This window comes from Kogia breviceps, chromosome 10 (genome assembly GCF_026419965.1).
Source record: "Kogia breviceps isolate mKogBre1 chromosome 10, mKogBre1 haplotype 1, whole genome shotgun sequence".
Lineage (NCBI taxonomy): Eukaryota > Metazoa > Chordata > Mammalia > Artiodactyla > Physeteridae > Kogia > Kogia breviceps.
This window is the reverse complement of record NC_081319.1, coordinates 36,158,251-36,180,457: the sequence shown is the minus strand read 5'-3', so window position 1 is coordinate 36,180,457 and position 22,207 is coordinate 36,158,251. Positions and strand designations below refer to the sequence as shown.

Sequence of the window (22,207 nt, the reverse complement as noted above, 5' to 3'; positions counted from 1 at the left end):
AACAACCTCTTTACAGAGTATCCCAACTACATGGTCCCTTCCCCTTTTTCTAATTGAGGAAATATTCACGTAAATTGACCATTTTAACCATTTTAAAGCATATAATGGCACTGGCTTTTAGTACATTCACAATGTTGTACAATAACCACCATTATCTAATACCAGAACATTTTTCATTACTCCAAAAGGAAATTCTGGACCCATTAAGCAGTCACTCTCCATTCCCCCAGCCCCTGGCAACCACTAATCTGCTTTCTGTCTCTACAGAGTTGCCTATTCTGGACATTACATATTAATGGAAACATATAACAGGTGGCCTTTTGTGTCTGGCTTCTTTCACTTAGTATCATGTTTTCAAGGTTCATCCATGTTGTAGCACGTATCAGTATTTCATTTTCATGCTGAATAATATCTTATTGTATAGATATACCACATTTTGTTTACCCATTCATCAACTGATGAACATTTGGGTTGTTTCCACCTTTTGGCTATTGTGAATAGTACTACTATGAACATTCATGTAGAAAATTTTGTTTGAATATCCATCTTCAGTTCTTTTGGGTATATACCTAGGAGTGGAATTGCTGGATCATATGGCACTTCTACATTTAACTTTTTGAGGAACTGCCAAATTGTTTTCCACAGCAGCTGCACCATATTACATTCCCACCAGCAATGTATGAGTGTTCCAATTTCTCCATATCTTCACCAACGTTTGTTATTTTCTATCTTTTTGATAAATGCCATCCTAACTGCTGTAAAGTAGTATCTCATTGCGGTTTTGATTTACATTTGCCTAATGACTAATGATGTTGAGCATCTTTTCATGTGCTTATTGGCTATTTATTTGTGTATCTTCTTTGGAAAAATGTCTATTCAAGTCCTTGACCCACTTTGGGGATGGTTTGTCTTTTTGTTGTTGAGTTGTAAGATTTCTTTATATATTCTACCGTGACTCTTTTATTTGAGCTATGATGCCATGGGGAGAGGGGCCAGTTCAAGGAGGAACCTGGAGGCAGGTTGGAGAAAGGGGAATCCCAGCGGGATTCTCCTGGGGCTCACCTGCTGATATGAGGTGCTGTTGGCTCTTAGACCTCTCCCACAGAGACTGACAGAGAATGTACCAGAGAAGAGCTCTCAGAAATCTTATGATAAGGAGGTCAATAAACTCAGAATTGGCCTAGCTGACCTATAATCTATGACATACCCTGGGTGGGAACTACGACAATGAGAAAGTCATAAGGCAAGTAACTTTCCCAAGAAGACTCAACCAATAACTGGGCATCTCTACTGCCCTCCTATCCTATTAGGGAGAGTCCATCACATACAATGATGAATGTTGAGAACTGTAGTTCTAGACCTAATAAAACATGGCAAAAATTATCAGAGATAACTTCTCTAAAATATGCAATTGTAGCAAGGTACTTTTAGGAAGCAATACTCATTCTTAATCTATAATTTAAAATCTAGCTCTTCTGTGTTCCACAGAAATATTTGTACTTTTTGCCTAGGACATGGGAAACATTTTCACGTAAATCATTACTAAGAATTTTAACTTGTCTTCCAATACATTAAGAAAAATTACAAAGTAGTTTGTACTATGAGATGGTCTGATAACTATATGTTCTTTTTCATTTTTTAAATTAGCATTAGTACTGTAGTTACATTTTTAATAGAACTAGAAATATGAACTAGAACTAGAAAATGAGATGGAATTGAAGCCAAAATTGCTAAAACTGAAAATGTACCTCCTATGACTTGATTCACACCCTCTGAATTATGAGAGATTTCAATCTAAGTTTAAAACAGACTTGGCAGGGCTTCCCTGGTGGCAGAGTGGTTAAGAATCCGCCTGCCAATGTAGGGGACACGGGCTCGAGCCCCGGTCCGGGAAGATCCCACATGCCACGGAGCAACCAGGCCCGTGAGCCACAACTACTGAGCCTGCGCGTCTGGAGCCTGTGCTCCGCAACAAGAGAGGCCGCGATAGTGAGAGGCCCGCGCACCGCGATGAAGAGTGGTCCCCGCTTGCTGCAACTAGAGAGAGCCCTCGCACAGAAACGAAGACCCAACACACCCAAAAATAAATAAATTAATTTTAAAAAAAACAAAAAACAAACAAAAAAAGACTTGTCAGAGTTTCCTGCTATTCTGAAAACAACTGATTGAAATCCAGAGAAAATAACACACATACAATTTGATTCCCACCCCACCCCCTTACTGCTCTTTCTCTCCTCCATAGGATTGTCAGACAATCAAAGATCAGTTTGATACGGGCTGGGCTTGCCCACAGAATGTCTAAAGGAGTTTTTATGTCTGACAACAAGGCTGGATGTGGCCCTCACCAGGTCCCCACAAACACCAGTGGTGTCAGTATATGCAGCGGGATGGACACGGCAGCCAGAGAAGCAGTGCCAAGACCACCTTTCTAGAGCTTCCAGCCTTCTCCACAGGCATGAATACTGCAAATGTAAATCACGGAGTAACAGAAACAAGAAGTAAAAAACAGATGGAGAAACAGAGATTATACAAAAGTTAAAAGTCATAACTCCTACCTGGGCCAAAGAGAAAATATACAGTCCCCAGTGAGGCAAACACAGCACGAGAAAAGCTGTCAGGACGCTCTTGAGGATTACTGACAGGCTCTCAGCAATCACCTGCAAACCCATGGTAAAGGGTACACTTTACAAACATTATTAAAAACTAAAGATGCAAAGAAATCCTAGAAAATCTGGGATAGTGGTTACCCTGGTGGTAGGGGAGGGGCATATGGCTGGACACAGTATTAATAATGTTCTACTTCTTGGGTTGGGTGGTAGGTTCATGGACCTTCAGTATATTATCATGCTTTAAGATTTAAATATATGTTACACACTATATTCTTTTATATGTATCAAATAATATATTTTAAAAGATGAAAATTTAATATTCATATACAACTAAATAGAATCACTAGAAAAATCTGAAAAACGTCCTTTTAAATTCTTACTTACACTAATAACTTCCCTATTAACAAAACCTATTCTTCATTAATAGTGCAGCAGAGGTAAACTTCAACCAAACTCATCTGACAAATCTCAAGTGAATGAACTGAACTGATCATGTTACTTTTTTCCAAATATTTTTTCAGATGCAAATCTGAAAAGACCATTCTCTCCTATAAAAGCATTTTTAAAAAATCACTCTTTCTCCTATTCTTCTCATTTCTCATTCATAGCAGAAGGCACACTGACCTTGAGCTTGACAAACATATGTGCTTGTGCCAAGACCCAGAAGGGCTCTCCCAGAAGTTCCACCACTGCTGAGAACCCAAACAACACCACTCCAGTTCCATAGTGGGGGATGATGTCAGGATCGGGTACTGCGAGCAACTGTAGCCAGGCCCAGCCCAGGAACACGGACCAAAACACACCCAAAGGGACGCTAGAAAGGGAAAAAATGTCTCTTAATATGCTAAATATAAAAATAAAAATATATTAAAATAGTAACATTGAACAGAAAAGAAATATAGTCATAATAAAAATAGCTAACACTTATTCAGGCACTTACTACATGCCAGGCATATGATTCACCCCCTTTATCTCACTGACTCCTCACAATGATACTCTGTCATTACCCCCATTGAAAAGATGAGGAAACTAAGGCTGACAATCATTGGGTAATTTGGCCAAGGTCATAGACAGCTATTCAGGGCAGAAGTAGGACCCAATCCCAATCTAACTCCAAAGCCTGCACTCCTATCCACTGTGTTACAATGACTCGTAAGTAAAACTCCCAGAAGTGCCTCCTGTTTGCACTAGAATAACTGAAGGACAGTATATAGCTGGTCCATGTACCTCATATAACTGGTAGTCCAGTGCACAGTATCCCTTCAGGTGCGACCAGAGAGCACTTCAATATGACTGGGTGGCTAACAGTCATTCCTCTAATAAAATAAACACCTACCAGCCCTTATGACAGTCATCTCCATGAAGTAATACGGAGTTATGCAAGGGAAGGACTGGGAAACCATTTTAATTACTAGCCCTCCTGGCAGGGATCAAACTGCAGAAAAGCCATTACAATTTTTAGCTGATGTACTTGGTCCTCAAGAATATTCTAAAAGGCTCAGAACTGAAATCGACATAACAAAATTGAGGAGAGATACAAAGAAACCCTTAAAAGGCTTTCAAAAAATAATAAGTGGCTGTTAAAAGTGCAGAAAACTAAGGAAAAAGGTTAGGAATAAAAAAGATGGCACAGGCCCAGTGGGAATCAAAATAGCAGAAACAGCCTCCAAAGAGGGTAGAAGTGGGATTAGAAACGTGGCATAGAAATGCCTACCCGGAGCTTCCTCCTGGCTCCTGGCCATCCAGAGAGAAAACAGCCAGGGATGCTCCTTCACACAGATGTTCTCCCCTTCCTGTCCCACGCCAAGGGCCCAGAAGCCCACTGCAAAACCCAAGCTGGAAACTATTCAGCTTTAGGCAAGTGTTGCTGTTTAATTTCTCACACTTATCACACTTGCCTCTGTGAAACTGTCTCTGGCCAAAGCACAACTCACGTTAGCCACAGGAGGTTGAGGGTCTGGCTCCAGTCCCGCTGGGTGCTGCCACTCAGACATGCTCTGCGGAAGGCCTCTCTGGCCAGGAAGATGGTGGTAGAGTAAAGCAGTGTTAGCCTGTAAAGGAAAAGCAGCAATCAACATGATGTCTAGTTTTTTCATAGAGACAACTTCTGGGATTTTGCCAGCAATTGGGAGGAGGAAAAGTCTTGGTCATAAATCACTGGTGGTGATTGGCGGGGGGCAATGGTTTCTTACAGAAGTCCCCTCTCCAGCTAATCTGATCCATAAAATAGGAGAGTTAGGAACCAAACAAGGGACATATGAGCATGTGCCTATAGATAGTTATGACTAGGACAGAAACTGCCACAGAGGCCCCCAAAGCCTGCAGCCTTTGTGCCTATACAGAGGTGTGGCTCTGACCATAAGGGGGAAAAAAGGACAAGACATGAACCCACACAGCAAGAGGGCCTCTTGGCCACCCTGCAACTAGTGACCTAACGACCCCTATGAAAGAAGCTGAGGCTCTATTGAGTGGAGAATCTCAACACAGGCAATGAGGCTGGCAACCACTACTGGGACTGCTGCAACCCAGATGGGCAGGCTTGCCCACGTTCCTCCTGGCGGGCTTACCTGGTGGACCCTCCTGCACCTTAGCAAAGAGTAGCTACAGTTCCCCTTCCTCAACAGGCAGTTGACTGCATGAAGCCAGAATGAGGATGGCCCAGGGCTAAGGTACCTGAGGTTGTCCAGGGACCATTCTGTGAACTAGTGCTTCTGTCCCAATGAGACTGAACTATACCTTAAGCAGGTGGACAGGCCAGACAAGGGCTGTCAATGCAGGGATCTGCAAATCTGGGCGAGGCTAGTGGGGAGAGGCCCAAAGTGCTTTAAAGTCTGAGTACCTAAGAGGCTTTGGCCCTCTTCCTTCCTGCTTTTACAAGAGCATTTCTTATTTTTTTTAGTAAATTCATTTATTTATTTATTTTTGGCTGCGTTGGGTCTTCGTTGCTGCATGCAGGCTTTCTCTAATTGCGGCAGCTGGGGCTACTCTTTGTTGTGGTGCACGGGCTTCTCTTGCTGTGGAGCACAGGCTCCAGGGTGGGCGGGCTTCAGTAGTTGTGGCACGCGGGCTCAGTAGTTGTGGCGCATGGGCTTCATTGCTCTGTGGCACATGGGATCTTCCCGGACCAGGGATTGAACCCGTGTCCCCTGCATTGGCAGGCGAATTCTTAACCACTGCACCAGCAGGGAAGTCCCAAAAAGAGCATTTCTTAAAGTATGGTCCCTATTTCAAAATCACCTGAAAAACTTGTCAAAGTGCAGATTCCTGGGCACCCCCTCAGTCCTACCAATTGCAAACCTCTCCAGATGATTCCTTTGCCCATCAAAGTTTGAGACCCTTCTCTAAGCTCTGAGAACAGAGCCAAGAGCGTTATGTTCAGTAAATATTAGATGTGAAATGCTGTCTGGAACATAATGTCTTGTTTACTAGGACATGAAGACACACCTGGGAAGCTGAGCTATACTGAGCACTCACATCACTTCATATACTTTTGTGTCATTTGTGAAGACAGAATATGTGTGGGTGTCCTTGAACAGACAGGAGGAGAGTAGAAGAAACAGAGTCTAAAAGACAAAGCAAGTTGGCTTTCTAAGAGCCTCCAAGGAACTAATGACAAGGACTCAACTCTCATCCCACTGCCACTTTCCAATTATAAAATTCACCGAGGAGTGAAGGAAGGTGGCTGTTCCAGCCCTGCAATTACAAGGCACATCCTCACGATCTGCAGAATTCCTGCTTCCTTTGCTGTCAGCAGGATGAGAACACAGGATTATACCTGAGTTGGAGTTTGCAGTGAATTACTCCCACTCCTCTCCTGGATTCTAAGGCACAGCAGAAGAGCAGGCAGAGAAATGTGTATTTGGAGGCTGCTAATGGAAAACACACCATGGGTCCATTAAAAGCAACATCGCCTAACGCTTCTCTTCAGCCCACTGTTGAAACACTCTGCTTCTGGTAAAGGTCCATGCTTCTAAAATCCAAGGGTGACACACAGGTACAGAGTCTGAAGAAAACCCGACTAGGGATGTGAGTTGTGGACAATGCCAGGGTACACCCCTTCTTACCTGACATTCACTATGCCAACGATTTCCTTTGACAGGAAGCGAAGAATAAATGCATTTAAGACAAATGTGATCAATCGAAACAACACCTACAGAAAAAGAAAAAAAATACATAAGAATAAATTATATCGGGAAGGTTTACTTTGCTGAAATGAACACAAGATGGCTGCTCTTCTTAATGTAATGACATACAGCAGCTTTGCCAGAGAGATTCTCTTTAAAATGCTCAACCTGTCTGCACTGCTTCTGAAATCTCATTCCTTGGGGTCTCTTGGCACTCTCATGCAATGGTCAAAGAACCCAAGAAAGTGTGTGGAAGTCTCCCTAATTTACTGATGAGAAGAGGGAGGCCCTGACAGATTCGCTGAATTTCTTCAAGTTCAGTCAGGCACTCTAGGGAGCAGAAAGGGAATTCTAGTTAGTGCTTCACATTGGCCCTCTCTCCAGCCTGTTTAGAAAGAGCACACACTTAGCAAGTGGGAGTCTGCAGAATACAGCAGATTTACCAGGAATCACAGAATCTAATTTCTCCTTCTTTGCCTAGTAATATCTAAGGATCTGACAATGACATTTAATCTCTTTGAACTTTGGTTTCTCAATTAGAAAACAGAAAAGTCTATGTTTATTTACTGAATATTTGCCACTTTCCAGAGAGGAACTGAAATGCCTTTCAAACAACTGCAATAAGATACTATAAAATAGAGGGGAAAGGGAAACAGAGTCCAGCTATTGGCATTTGAAAATGATACATCCTGAGACTTTCAAGCCTGTGAATTCAAGAAAACCACCTGAACAAAGAATTCTTCCCATGAGACAGAGAAAAACAGGTTGCAATTAAGTGAGGTTGCCAGATGGGGATGATGGCTGGGGTGCAAGCCTCACTAAGTGACACCCCCTCTGCATCCTGGCAGCAACACAGATATAACTCAAGGGCACTCCAGAGCAAATGACAGTTCACTTCTGTGTCAAGCACTCTCAGAGTTACACGTGAACAGTTGCAATCTGGAAAATTCAATCAAACTATGCCGATGGACCACAGTGGTCTGAAAATCTCCGGGGGGAAGGTATGACCAAAAAGGGAGATTGCAGTCTAACACTGTCCCTGAAGTGTCACAGAGCAGCAAGGTCTCCAAAGCCAAGGTATCACAGTGTTAACCTTTATGGAGTCAAAGGTGATCTTTTCAAAGTCTGATGAAAGCTTGGTAGCCTCTCCTTAGAAACATGTGAGTACATACATAGACACCAAATTCTGTATTCAATTTCAGAGATTTGAAACCAATTCATGCAGCTCTTAACGGAAAAAGTACTCAGCTGAGTCTCAACTCACCATTTAGCTAAACCCATCATCTTCTAATTTCTGTAAGCCTCAATTTTCATCCCTGTCAAGTGAGGCTACCTATCACAGAGAGTTGATGACAAGGATCAAAAAACATCTTGGAAGTGAAAGCATTTTTGAAAAATGCATACAAATGAAAGGCATTAATACACTAAGGCTGGCTCAGAGTTACAGAGAATAAGCTCTTAAATTCTTTCAGAACACAATGTACTTGCAAAGTTACCTCAAGTGTCTGCATTGTAATTTGAGAAAGCGCGCAAGACTGAATTAAAACACTCCAATAAACCTAAAGATTATAGCTATTAAAAAAAAAAACCACATGCACACATTTATGTTAACTTCAAAGTTATCACTAAGAAACTTAATGTCTTAGGCTATATCCATATCTCCTAATTGGTTTGAATAAAGGATTGAGCTAATGAAGCTATGAGGTTGCTCACACTCCCCAGTATTTGCTCCATATAGTGGCCCTTATGAGCAACACAGTCTTCATTTAACTTTGTAAAGGATTTAACAGTTTTAAAAAAAAAAAAAGCCCTTTCACATCTGTTAATTACCTGACTCCTAAAAGCAACCGGGTGAATGCATGGGAAGCAAGTAAACTCGAGCAAAGGGATTTGCCCACATGGCAAGCAAATGACCCGGCTTGACCTTATGGGTAAGGCCACCAGACTCCTAGTCTAGTTTGTTTTCTGCTATGACTTGTTTTCTTTTTTTTTTTTTTTTTGCGTTATGCGGGCCTCTCACTGTTGTGGCCTCTCCCGTTGCGGAGCGCAGGCTCAGGATGCACAGGCTCAGTGGCCATGGCTCACGGGCCCAGCCGCTCCGCGGATCTTCCCGGACCAGGGCACGAACCCGTGTCCTGTGCATCGGCAGGTGGACTCTCAACCACTGCGCCACCAGGGAAGCCCTGACTTTTTTCTTTTAATGAAGCTAATCTCAGTATTAAGGTATCATCAAAGGTTGAACAATCAACACTGTGGCTAAAGCACTGAATTCAGTTATTAATGTTGTGAAAGAGAAAAAAAAAACACAACTAGCTAACTTAGGGTTCACCTAATTTAGGGTTAGATGACTAGCTAGTGTTTATTAAGTGCATATCTTGTGCAAGGAATTCTTCTACATGCCTTACATAGATTGGCTCATTTCACCCCTACAGTGACCATTTTAAAAATTCATATAACCATAATAAAACTAGCTAACATTTATTAAGTACTTATGCCAGGCATTTAGGCATTTCATTTAATCTCCCTAATGACATTATGAGGTTGCATTATTGTTCTCATTTAAGATGAGGAAACTGATGATTGTACAAGTCAAGAGATTTTCCCCAAGTGCAGGCATCTAGCAAGTGGCAAGGCCCAAACTTGAGCCTAGTCTGCCTGGCACTTTCTCCTAACCTCTATGTGAAATGCTGCCTCTCTAAAACAAGGGGAAAGGTAGATTCAGGACTTTTGTGAGGAAGGGTTGAACGGGTCAAGAGTGAGACATAGAGAAACTGAGCCACATGACTTAGAATGACCAGGTTGTAGCATTAAAAGAATCTTTACAATACCATTTGGATCAACTGGCATGCACCATATCTGATGTGAAAATTTGGGCCAAGAAGGGAAAGTGACTTGTCCAAGGTCACACTGCCTTAAGGAAGAGTGCATACTAAGAGCCAGAGGATACTACTGTTAAGTGCAATTATCCAAATAACCCCAACCTAGCCTCACAGCAACCTTATGAGCTAGGTACTATTATTACCTCCATTTTCTGAGGAGGAGCTGAAGCTTAGCAGGTGAAGTCACTTGTCCTGGGTCATGCAACAAGAACATGGTAGAACCAAGATTCCAGTCCAGGCCTGTCTGAGCCCAGGTCCCTGTTCTTCGCCATGCCTTACTGTCTCTCTGAACTCAGTGGGAGTCAGAGTTTGAAAAAAGTGTTTGAGGGTAAGGAGTGGGACGTGGAAAAAATAAACCCTTGCCTTAAAAATATATGAGATTCTATGCTCAACATCATTAATCATTAGAGAAATGCAAATCAAAACTACAATGAGATATCATCTCACACCGGTCAGAGTGGCCATCATCAAAAACTCTAGAAACAATAAATGCTGGAGAGGGTGTGGAGAAAAGGGAACACTCTTGCACTGCTGGTGGGAATGTAAATTGATACAGCCACTATGGAGAACAGTATGGAGGTTCCTTAAAAAACTACAAATAGAACTACCATACAACCCCGCAATCCCACTACTGGGCATATACCCTGAGAAAACCATAATTCAAAAAGAGTCATGTACCAAAATGTTCATTGCAGCTCTATTTACAATAGTCAGGACATGGAAGCAAACTAAGTGTCCATCAACAGATGAATGGATAAGGAAGATGTGGCACATATATACAACGGAATATTACTCAGCCATAAAAAGAAATGAAACTGAGTTATTTGTAATGAGGTGGATAGACCTGGAGTCTGCCACACAGAGTGAAGTAAGTCAGAAGGAGAAAAACAAATACCGTATGCTAGCACATATATATGGAATCTAAGGAAAAAAATGTCATGAAGAGATTAGTGGTAGGACGGGAATAAAACACAGACCTACTAGAGCATGGACTTGAGGATATGGGGAGGGGGAAGGGTAAGCTGTGACGAAGTGAGAGAGTGGCATGGACATATATACACTACCAAATGTAAAATAGATAGCTAGTGGGAAGCAGCCGCATAGCACAGGGAGATCAGCTCTGTGCTTTGTGACCACCTAGAGGGGTGGGATAGGGAGGGTGGGAGGGAGGGAGACGCAAGAGGGAAGAGATATGGGAACATATGTATATGTATAACTGATTCACTTTGTTGTAAAGCAGAAACTAACACACCATTGTAAAACAGTTATACTCCAATAAAGATGTTTTATATATATATATATATATATATATATATATATATATATATATATATATATATATATATATATGAGATTCTAGAGCACCAGAGGCACCCCGGCCACCTGATCTAACCCTTCCCTACTGCCATATGGGATATAAAATGCTCAAAAGGAAAGTGGTTTGTTTGCAGTCTCCCAGCCAGGATTCTGGACACAGGCTCCCAGCTCCGGGCCCAGGTGTCCCCTCTCGGCCGCCGCCTCCACCGCCTCTCGCGGAACCCCTCCGTAGTAGCGGGGTCCACGCCAGGGCTGGGTCTACCCCGGGATGGGCTCTCCAGGGCCCCAGGGCCACCTCCCCGTGAATCCCGGCTGCGGAACGGCCTGTGGCCGGCCCGGCGGAGTACCTGCAGGAGGAGACCAGAGGAGGCCAGCCGAGCCGCCTGGCCCAGCACCTCCCCGGGACGCATAGCCTCAGCGCCCGGCGTCCGTCACCAGTAAACGCCTCAGACGGCCGGCTTTGTCGCAAGAAGATAGCGTCACGGAGCGACTCGTTCGCTGATTGGCGATTTTGTACGGCGGAGGCAGGGCACGGGAAGATTTGGCCCTTTAAGTGGACCGGATTAGGATGAGTCAGCGTGGTTGCGCCGCATCGCCTCTCCCGTTTGAGAGGACGTGTGGTTTCTGTGCCTATGCCTCCCTGTTCCAAATAAGTTAAATACTGTGACAATACTAGGAGGCGCTATTAAAGTAGCCAAAGCCCTTCTCTGAGGCTCCCAGCCCACCAACCAAGAAACACTAACTTCCGTGGCCTCATCTGTCAAAAGGAACAAACTATTCACTGGCCTCCGTAATAAGATTTTTGCCATTTGGTCCTCGCTTACAAACCACGGACACGGTCCCCTGAATTAGACTAGACAGGATTGTCCCAATTTTACAACGAAAGAACTGAGGACCAGAAGTTAAATACAGCATCTTCATATGTGTGGTTTTGTGTAATCCTTTCTCAAAAGTTGAAAATTGGGACCTGTTGTCAGAGATGAGTAAGGTCAGACGTGGAGACGTGAAGTGACTTGTTCATATATACTTTTACCTGGGTGGAGTGGACCCCAGGCTCCTGATTCTAAACTTGCCTCTCTTGTCTGCATGCCACCAATTGTGAGGACAGAGCAGAAGAATGGTAGGAACGAGCTTCATAACATGTAAAGTGCCCGACACAATCGGCTGTTGTTCTGTCCATGCTCCTATCATCTGCTATGCGGGCCATAGGAAGCCTCATCTATTTCTTTTAGGCACTCGGTGATTTGACCCAACCTACCTTTCAACCACCTTTCACACTCTCGCTGCCCTTTCACAACACATTCTAGGCTTTCGCCATTTGGATCCCTTACATTTCCTCAGACAGGCCCAAATTGGCCTTTGCTCTGCTGCCACCTCTGGCCAAAGTGCCTTCCTTTCCAAATGGCACTGCCTACCCTCCCAGGCCCCAGTGTTCTGACTTGTGAGTATAACAGCACCTGCTATGGACTGAATGTTTGTGTCCTCCACAAATTCATATGTTGAAGCCCTAATTTCCAACGTGGTGGTAATTGGAGGTGGGACCTTTGGGAGGTAATTAGGTCATGAGAGTGGAGCCCTCGAGAATGGGGTTAGTGACCTTACAAGAAGAGATGAGAGAGAGGAACTCTCTCCCTGCCATGTGAGGATACAGCAAGAAGGCAGCTGGCTGCAAACCAAGAAGAGGGCTCTCAGCAAGAACTGAATTGGCCACTTTATCTTGGACTTCCCAGCCTTCAGGATTGCAAGAAATAAATTCCTGTTGTTTAAGCCACCCAGCCTATGGTATTCTATTACAACAGCCTAAGCAGATTAAGGCAGCACCTGTAGGGCTTCCCTCATAGTGCAGTGGTTAGGAATCCACCTGCCAATGCAGGGGACACGGGTTTGATCCCTGGCCTGGGAGGATCTCACATGCCGTGGAGCAACTAAGCTGCTGCTCTTCTCAGGGCTACCAGCCCGGCACTGGCCACTGACCAGTGGGGGAGGACCTCCTGCATTCCAGGGCAGTCAAAGGCGCTTCCTGGGTCCTCCAATGGGCTCAGCAAGTTTCCTCCTCTGTGTTCTCTCTGCCTGTATGTCCCTTTGTCTGACCAAGCGCTCTTTCCCTTCAAGGTGCAGCTCAAAAACGGCCTCCTGCGCTCTAGAGCCCGTGAGCCACAACTACTGAGCCCGCCTGCCACAACTACTGAAGCCCGTGCGCCTAGAACCTGCGCTCTGCAACAAGAGAAGCCATGACAGTGAGAGGCCCGTGCACCGCAATGAAGAGTAGCCCCCGGGCTTCCCTGGTGGCGCAGTGGTTGAGAATCTGCCTGCTGATGCAGGGGACACGGGTTCGTGCCCCGGTCCGGGAAGATCCCACATGCTGCGGAGCGGCTGGGCCCGTGAGCCATGGCCGCTGAGCCTGCGCGTCCGGAGCCTGTGCTTCGCAATGGGAGAGGCCACAACAGTGAGAGGCCCGCATATCCCCCCCCCCAAAAAAAAAGAGTAGCCCCCGCTCGCCGCAACTGGAGAAAGCCTGCGCACAGCAACGAAGACCCAACACAGCCAAAACTAAAAACAAATAAATAAATTTATTTTTAAAAAAACACAGCACCTATAAAGCACTTTGTAACCCTTTATAGCTCTTAGCACAGTCTGCTTTGCAGTGAAGAGACTAGGCTATGTCTAAACATCCCATGAGTTCCAATAAGGCAGGAATGAAGTACATTTGGCTTTGCCTCCTGCAGCAGTGTTAGAGAAAACCCCCAGGACACCCATGAATGCTTCCTGACCTGTTATTGCTGCTACTACTGCTGAAAACAGACTATGGGGTTCAAGACCTATGCATGTCCCTCTACCATCTTGCCAGATTAATCAAGTTCTGTCTTATGGCAGGGGCTCAGAATGTAAGCTTTTTTTTTTTTTTTTTTTTTTTTTTTTTTTTTTTTTTTTTTTGCGGTACGCGGGCCTCTCACTGTTGTGGCCTCTCCCGTTGCGGAGCACAGGCTCTGGACGCACAGGCTCAGCCGCCACGGCTCACAAGCCCAGCCTCTCTGCGGCATGTGGGATCCTCCCGGACCGGAGCACGAACCCGTGTCGCCTGCATGAGCAGGAGGTCTCTCAACCGCTGCGCCACCAGGGAAGCCCCAGAATGTAAGCTTTTGACTGTCAGACAGACCTGGCCCTGAATCCTCATTCTGCTACTTACTAACCAGGTGACCTCTATACGCTCAGCTATTAAATAGGGGATATTATCTGCCCTGTGATGGCAATTGTAAGGATTATAGTAGACAAAAGTCTGGCCCTTCAGGAGCTTAAATTCTAGTGGAAGGAAGATTGAAAAAAAAAAAAACCCTAGTAAATAAATAATAAAATTTCACATAGGGATAAGTGCTATGAAAGAATGAAGTAAGATAAGGTAATCGAGGCTTTTAGACGGGGAGGGAGGGGTGCTGTTCCGGAAGGCAGAGCAAATTAGGCAACCACTTGGAGAGGAGAGCAAAATGCTGGAGGGTCGAGGTATTCAGCCTGTGGGCCGAGATGCCCAAGGCCTTGACCTGGGCTGCCTGCCCAGCCCCATGGACCTTGGGCTAGCAGGTGAGGTGGGCTCTGGCTCCCTTTATCCCAGCCAAGCAGCTGCCTCCTCCACAGCTCCTCCTTGGAGCGCAACCAGCCAAGAGCTTTTTTTTTTGTCCGCTCTGCACGGCATGTGGGATCTTAGTTTGCCGACCAGGGATCGAACCCGTGCTCCCACATTGGAATCACAGAGTCTTAACCACTGGACCACCAGGGAAGTCCCCAAGAGCTCTTCACATCAACATACTCTAACCCTAGGCATCCAGGTGGGATGGTCTGGGAGTGACTAGGGAATCGTTTCACTGGGGGCAAAGAAGCCAAAGGGAAATGCTCCAAGCTAAGTCCAAAGTGCAAAGCCTCCCAGGAGTCCAGGGTACAGACCCCAAGGGGCTTCTGGGCAGGGAGTCAGGGGCCCTTTTCTCTCATTCTGGAGGGTAGGATTTAGCAAGGAGAGATTGAGCAGACACTTTGTGCCCAGAGCTGTGTTGGGTGCAGGGGTGTGTGGGAGAGAAGGAACTGTAATGAGAATCAGTGAGCACCGACCACTGACTCCATGTTAGGTGCTCGTGTGAGCACTGCACATGCATGTACTAACTCCTTCATCCTCTCAACAACTCATGAGGTAAGTATTACAGATGAGGACTCTGGGAGAGCTGCAGAGGTTGAGCTGCAGTGGACTTGAAGTTGTCCCCCGCCTCTGTGCTGAGCCTCTCCAAAGGGCTTGCCTCTGTTAGAGGTATTGGCACCAACAGGGCCTGGCACACTCCTGTGTGCCACACTCCTGTGTGGAGGGCTAAACACAGGGCTGGTGAGCTGTGACCCACTGGCTATTGCCTGTTTTAAGCCACCTGCAAGCTAAGGATAATTTTTATAATTTTAAAAGGTTGGGAAAAAAATCAAAAGAAGACTATTTCATGACACATGAAAATTACATGAAATTCAGATTTCAGGGTCTACAGTAAAGGTTTTTTTACTTAGAAAATTGGAATCGGGGCTTCCCTGGTGGCGCAGTGATTAAGAATCCACCTGCCAATGAAGGGGACATGAGTTTGAGCCCTGGTCCGGGAAGATTCCACATGTCGCGGAGCAACTGAACACAGGTGCCACAATTACTGAGCCTGCGCTCTAGAGCCCGCGAGCCACAACTACTGAGCCCGCGTGCCACACCTACGGAGGACCGCGCGACTAGAGCCCATGCTCCACAACAAGAGAAGCCACCGCACTGAGAAGCCCGTGCACTGCAGTGGAGAGTAGCCCCCGCTCACCTCAACTAGAGAAAGCCTGCATGCAGCAATGAAGACCCAATGCAGCCAAAAATAAATAAATTAAATAAATAAATTTTCTAAAAGAAGAAAGATGATTGGAATCATATTGTACGTTTCCACTGTATTTTCAAATTATTATTTTTTTAAATTGAAGTACAGTTGATGTACAATATTATGTAAGTTTCAGGTGTACAACATAGTGATTCACAATTTTTAAAGGTTATATTCCACTTACAATTATTATAAAATATTGGCTATGTTCCCTGTTTTCTAATATATCCTTGTAGCTTATTTATTTTATACATAGTAGTTTATACCTCTTAATCTCCACCCTTATCTTACCCCTCCCCACAAATAAAGTTTTATTGGAACACAACCACATCCATCCATTTGTTTACTTGTTGTCTACAGCTACTGTCTTACTAGAACAGCAGAGTAGCTTGGCCTGAAAAACTGAAAATATTTACTGTCTGGACTTTTAAAGAAAAAGTTTGCCAATCCTGGTGATCATCACTGAGCCCCGGTGCCTGACAAGCAGTGGACATTTCAATATTGAATGAGTGAGTGCATACATAAATGAAATTTTAAGTTCACTTTAAAAATTTTTTAAGGGTGGAAGAGTTTTATTAGCCCATGGCAAGATACAAAATGATTAATGATGATAATGATGATAAGAAGAGTTCTCTCCTGGTGGTTGCCTGGTTTGGAGAGCAAGTGACCTCTGGGAGAACACTAGACTATCACTGGTGGTCATTGAAGGAGCTGTTTCTCTGGGTTCCCCCCCTCCACCCTCCCCCTGCTCTCCATGGCAGGTAGCCTCCCTGCCAGGGAAAGGTGACCTGAGCTAGCTATTTTATTACAAAGCTGGAGGGAGTGCCAGGGCTGTTGCCAAGCCAGTTAGACTCCTGGGGCATCAGGGCAGGGAGGGAGGTGGCTGACGGGTGGGGAGGCAGGATGGAAGATATGCGAAGCGGGACCTTGGACCTCAGCTGGGTGGAGGCAGAAGAGCTGGGCATGGTCCTGTACACCAGCCACTAGCTCTGCCCTGCCGAGGCTTCCTGGTGCCCAGAGGACCTCCACCAATGCCCTCCCTGCATGAGAAACTCAAGACTCTGTCCCTCACTCAGAAGTCCCCAGACATGAGAATTTGGCTGTGCTACTAGTAGTCCACATTTGCTGAGCCCGTGTGGGCACTATGCTGCACACTTCACTTTCATGATCTCATTTTACTCCACAGCAGCCCCACAACGTAGGCACCATTATTATCCCCATTTTACAGACCAGAAGACTGAGGCTTAGTGGGGTTAAGGGACTTGCCTAAGGGCTAAGTAAATGATGGTGCCAGAATTTGCACCGGACGGTGTGACTCTCAGACCCTTAACCAGGACTAAACCAGGTTGTTTATTGTTAGTGCTGATTTTTTGGCTCCACTTCAACAGTTCTGATTCAGGAAGGCTGGGGTGGGCCTAGGAATATGCATTAACCTGCACTCTAGGTGGTTCTGATACAGTGGACCAAGCTCTGAGAAGCACAGCCTGAGGGCAGATCTTCAGGCACCTTGGAAAATCTGCCTCCTTCGGTGGGCTGGAAAATTCTGTCTGCTTAAAGCAAGCAAACTGAGTCCTGAGATCTGCCCACAGGCCCATCCAGCCATCAAGTGGTCTTGCTCTCAGGACTGGGCCACAGTTCAGTGGTCAGGGTAGCAGGAACTGGAGGCGGTGCCTGCGCGAGGGCCTTGGGGAAATTTTGTATCAGGAAGGGTGCACAGTGCAGCCCCTGGGTCCCCGGGTCTGCCCAGGGGTTGGGGGTGAGCAGCCACAGGGCCCTGACCTTGCTGGTTCCTGTGGGCTTTGATTTGTGCAGAGATAAGAGAGTAAACTGCAATGTCCACTCATCAGCCTGGTTCATATCAACACGATGTCTATTCCAGAGCCACCACCCTGTGCTGGGCATTAGGAGGGAACATAAGGGTGAACGAGTCACAATCGCTGCCCTCTCAGAGCTCAGGGTCCCTCTCCAAGAGAATACGACTGTGATACCAGGCAGGCTGAGGTGGAAAAAAACAGGCAAGGGAAGCTCAGGGTTGGGGTCAGAGCTCTCTGGTGGGGGCATCAGGGAAGCTTTCCCACAGGGGCCGTTTTTGAGCTGCACCTTGAAGGGAAAGAGCGCTTGGTCAGACAGAGGGACATGCAGGCAGAGAGAACACAGAGGAGGAAACTTGCTGAGCCCATTGGAGGACCCAGGAAGCGCCTTTGACTGCCCTGGAGTGCAGGAGGTCCTCCTCCACTGGTGTGTGACCAGTGTCGGGCTGGTAGCCCTGAGAAGAACAGCAGTTCATGGATGTGGACATGCATGTGTGAATGAATACAAATTCAGGCACATGTGTTCACATGCATGCGGGGAGGTAATTGTGCATCTGTATCTGTGTGCAGGTCTATTTGTCAGGATCTGCCTTCAGACAGACAAAGTCTGTGAGTGGGAGCATGTGCGCATGCACGTGAATGCATACATGCTTGTGAGTTTATGTATGAGCACGGATGTGAAGAGGTAAGGTCATGTGCAGTGCACGCAGCCAGTGAACGTGTGGGAACATGAAGATGTGTGTGCAAGCAGGTATACACATATGTAGGCTGCCTCAGGGAGTCAGCCTTTGGACTTTCTGATTCTGGGTCCATGGCCCCCATAAGTGTAAAAATGGTTAACATTGTGAGTCAGGCCTCCACTTTTCATGCATCACCTCAATTAACCCTCTCATCAATCTTACATGGTGGGGGGACTTCCCTGGTGGCGCAGTGGTTAAGAATCTGTCTGCCAATGAAGGGGACACGGGTTCGAGCCCTGGTCTGGGAAAATCCCACATTCCGTGGAGCAGCTAAGCCCGCGTGCCACAACTATTGAGCCTGCGCTCTAGAGCTGCGAACCACAACTACTGAGCCCATGTGCCAAAACTACTGAAGCCCGCGTGCATAGAGCCCATACTCCCCAACAAGAGAAGCCACTGCAACGAGAAGCCCATGTACTGCAGTGGAGAGTAGCCCCCCTCGCCACAACTAGAGAAAGCCCGCATGCAGCAATGAAGACCCAATGCAGCCAAAAATAAATAAATAAGTAAATATATCTATTTAAAACAAAATTTTACATGGTGGGCTTATAATAGTTATATAATAATCATCTGAGTTATTATCCATATTTTACAGATGAAGAAACTGAAGCTTAGAAAAGTACAGTGACTTGCTCAGGGTTACCCAGCCAATAGGTAGCAGAGCTGGGATTGAGCTCAGACTCTCAGACCTCAAAGGCCCCCCTTTACCATTTTCTGCAAGCTGTTTCTCAGCAATTCACAAAGCTCCCAGGGAGGAAACGCCCCTGGCCTGGACCTGACATAAACACCCAGGGCTTCTTCTCACATGCTAGGTAGGAAGGGGCTGTCCCTGGGGCCTGGCTCTCAGGACCCAGGGCTATACACGTAGAAAGTCACATAGAGGTGAAACGTAGAAAGTCACATAGAGGTGAAACGGGGCAGGCTTTGTTTATCCAAAACCCCAAAGAATTTGGGCCAGAGCCAGTGGAGGCCTCAAGCCTGAGCACACGGTGTGTTTGCTGCCCTATGTAACAACAGTCCAGCATGGAGAGTTGCCCCCAGGCTCTCCCGGGCCTGTTTTCTTGAAGGCTACTTGCCAGCACCTGCTCCTGAAGAAGGTGAGGATCGAGCCTGGGGACCAGAGTGGAGTTGGGTACCAGGGTAGGCCCTTCCTGGACCTGACAGCCTGTCAGCAGCAGCAGCACCATCAACTTGCATTTGTGTCTTTTTTCTTGCATCGAGGATGCAAGTGTCATGTAAAAACCAAAACAGGCAATAACAATTTTTTAAAAAATAGGTCTCACAGAATCATTTTCCTCAACCATTTGGAGATGCACTGATCTAAGTTCAAATGTCTTTTAGGTAAGACACTTCGTTTCTCCAAGCCTCTGTTTCCTCATCTGTAAAATGGGGATAATGATAATAATACCTGCCACATGGGTTATGGTGAGAGTTAAATGAGATAATGCATGCAGAGGCTTCCACCTGCCAGGCACATAGACTGAGCATGCTCAACAAATAGGAGCTATTAGTGTTATTTTCATTGTATTTGCATCAATAGAGCTGACATCGTTTCTCCCTGTGACCCTGGAAAATCATTCAATATTTGGACCTCCATCCTCCACCCCCACAGAGATTATTTTGACTTTTTTTCTTACACTCATTTTTTTAAACATCTTTATTAGCGTAAAATTGCTTTACAATGGTGTGTTAGTTTATGCTTTATAACAAAGTGAATCAGTTATACATATACATATGTTCCCATATCTCTTCCCTCTTGCATCTCCCTCCCTCCCACCCTCCCTATCCCATCCCTCTAGGTGGTCACAAAGCACCTGAGCTGATCTCCCTGTGCTATGCGGCTGCTTCCCACTAGCTATCTATTTTGCATTTGGTAGTGTATATATGTCCATGCCACTCTCTCACTTTGTCACAGCTTACCCTTCCCCCTCCCCATATCCTCAAGTCCATTCTCTAGTAGGTCTGTCTTTTTTTTTTTTTTTTTTTTTTTGTGGTACGCGGGCCTCTCACTGTTGCGGCTTTTCCCGTTGCCGAGCACAGGCTCCAGACGCACGGGCTCAGCGGCCATGGCTCACAGGCCCAGCCGCTCCGCGGCATGTGGGATCTTCCCGGACCTGGGCATGAACCCATGTCCCCTGCGTTGACAGGCGTATTCTCAACCACTGCACCACCAGGGAAGCCCAAGGTCTGTGTCTTTATTCCCGTCTTACCCCTAGGTTCTTCATGACATTTTTTTTTCTTAGATTCCATATATATGTGTTAGCATACGGTATTTGTCTTTCTCTTTCTGACTTACTTCACTCTGTATGACACACTCTAGGTTAAAATTAAAAATTAATTAATTTGGGGGCGGGACCATGTCGCACAGCATGTGAGATCTCAGTTCCCCAACCAGGGATTAAACCCATGCCCCCTTCAGTGGAAGCATGGAGTCTTGACCACTGAACTACCAGGGAAGTCCCAGGCTCATTTAAATATTTTAAAATATATAACTTATTTTCATAATTCTGTACCATAAAATTCACCCCTTTTAAAGTGCACAATTTAATTGTAAATCAACTCTATTTCAATACAAATTTAAAAAATAATAACAAAATAAAATAAACTGTCATAATATTAAAAAATAAAAATAAAAAAATAAGGTGTACAATTCAGTGGGTGTTAGTGTATTCACACTTGGATGGCATTCTCCAACCATCACCACTATCTAATTCCAGAACATTTTCATCATCCCAAAAGAAACTCCATACTCATTAGCAGACAATCCCCTTTTCCCCTTCTCCTCAGCTCCTGGCAATGACTAATCTACTTTGTGTCTCTTTGTATTTGCCTATTCTGGACGTTTCCTATAAATGGAATCATACATAATGGGGTATTTTGCACCCAGAATCTTTCACTTAGTATTAATGTTTTGTAGAATCATCCATGTTGTTGCAGGTATCATTGCTTCGTTCCTTGTTATGGCTGAATAATATTCCATTTTATGGGTATATCACATTTTGTTTATCCATTCATTAGCTGATGAACATTTGAGTTGTTTCCACTTTTTGGTTATTATGAGTAATGCTGCTATGAACATTTGTGTACAGATATTTGTGTGGATATGTTTTCAGTTCTCCTGGTTATGTACCAGGAGCGGGATTTCTGGGGTCTTGTGGTAACCCTGTTTTCCATGGTGGCTGTAGTATTTTACATTCCCTCTGGCAGTGTATGAGGGTTCCAATTTCTCCACATCCTCATCAATACATACTATTGTCCATGTTTTTGATCACAGCCATCCTCATGGGTGTGAAGTGATATCTCATTGTGGTTTTGATTTGCATTTTCATAATGACTAATGATGTTGAGCATCTTTTCATGTGCTATTGGCTATTTGTATATCTTTTTTGGGGACATATCTCTTCAAATCCTTTGCCATTAAAAAATTCTTTTGGGCTTCCCTGGTGGTGCAGTGGTTGAGAGTCCCCCTGCCAATGCAGGGGATGTGGGTTCGTGCCCCGGTCCAGGGGGGTCCCACGTGCCACGGAGTGGCTGGGCCCGTGGACCATGGCCCCTGGGCCTGTGCATCCGGAGCCTGTGCTCCGCAGTGGAAGAGGCCACAGCGGTGAGAGGCCCGCATACAGCAAAAACAAAACAAACAAACAAAATTCTTTTTATTTTAGCTAACATTTACTGAGCACGTCCTGTGTGCTGACTTACTGGGATGGGAAGGGGCACACAGAGCCATGGACTCTGCTTGGGGCATGAAGGCTTGCCTTGCTCTGCCTCCGAGGGCTGTCACACTGGAGCATGTGTGTGATACAAGGGACTCTGATCCAAGAGGGGAGGAGGCACAGACTGGACAAGGGCCTCGGGT

The 22,207-nt window shown here is 45.5% G+C and overlaps 1 protein-coding gene across 2 annotated transcripts in view; it reads right to left on the bottom strand.

Annotated features, from left to right (window-relative positions):
- The window catches only part of RFT1 (RFT1 homolog), a 40,710-nt gene extending 29,303 nt beyond the window's left edge, over positions 1 to 11,407 (bottom strand). For both annotated transcript variants that reach the window (XM_059076013.2, XM_067043919.1), the window contains exons 1-5: positions 11,277 to 11,407; positions 6,674 to 6,759; positions 4,544 to 4,660; positions 3,234 to 3,423; positions 2,556 to 2,657 (exon numbers count right to left, since the gene is read on the bottom strand). In XM_059076013.2, the coding sequence (XP_058931996.1) occupies positions 2,556 to 2,657; positions 3,234 to 3,423; positions 4,544 to 4,660; positions 6,674 to 6,759; positions 11,277 to 11,339 (558 nt within the window). In that variant the 5' untranslated portion in view covers positions 11,340 to 11,407. The remainder of the gene's footprint in view (positions 1 to 2,555; positions 2,658 to 3,233; positions 3,424 to 4,543; positions 4,661 to 6,673; positions 6,760 to 11,276) is intronic.
- Positions 11,408 to 22,207: the final 10,800 nt, after the last annotated feature.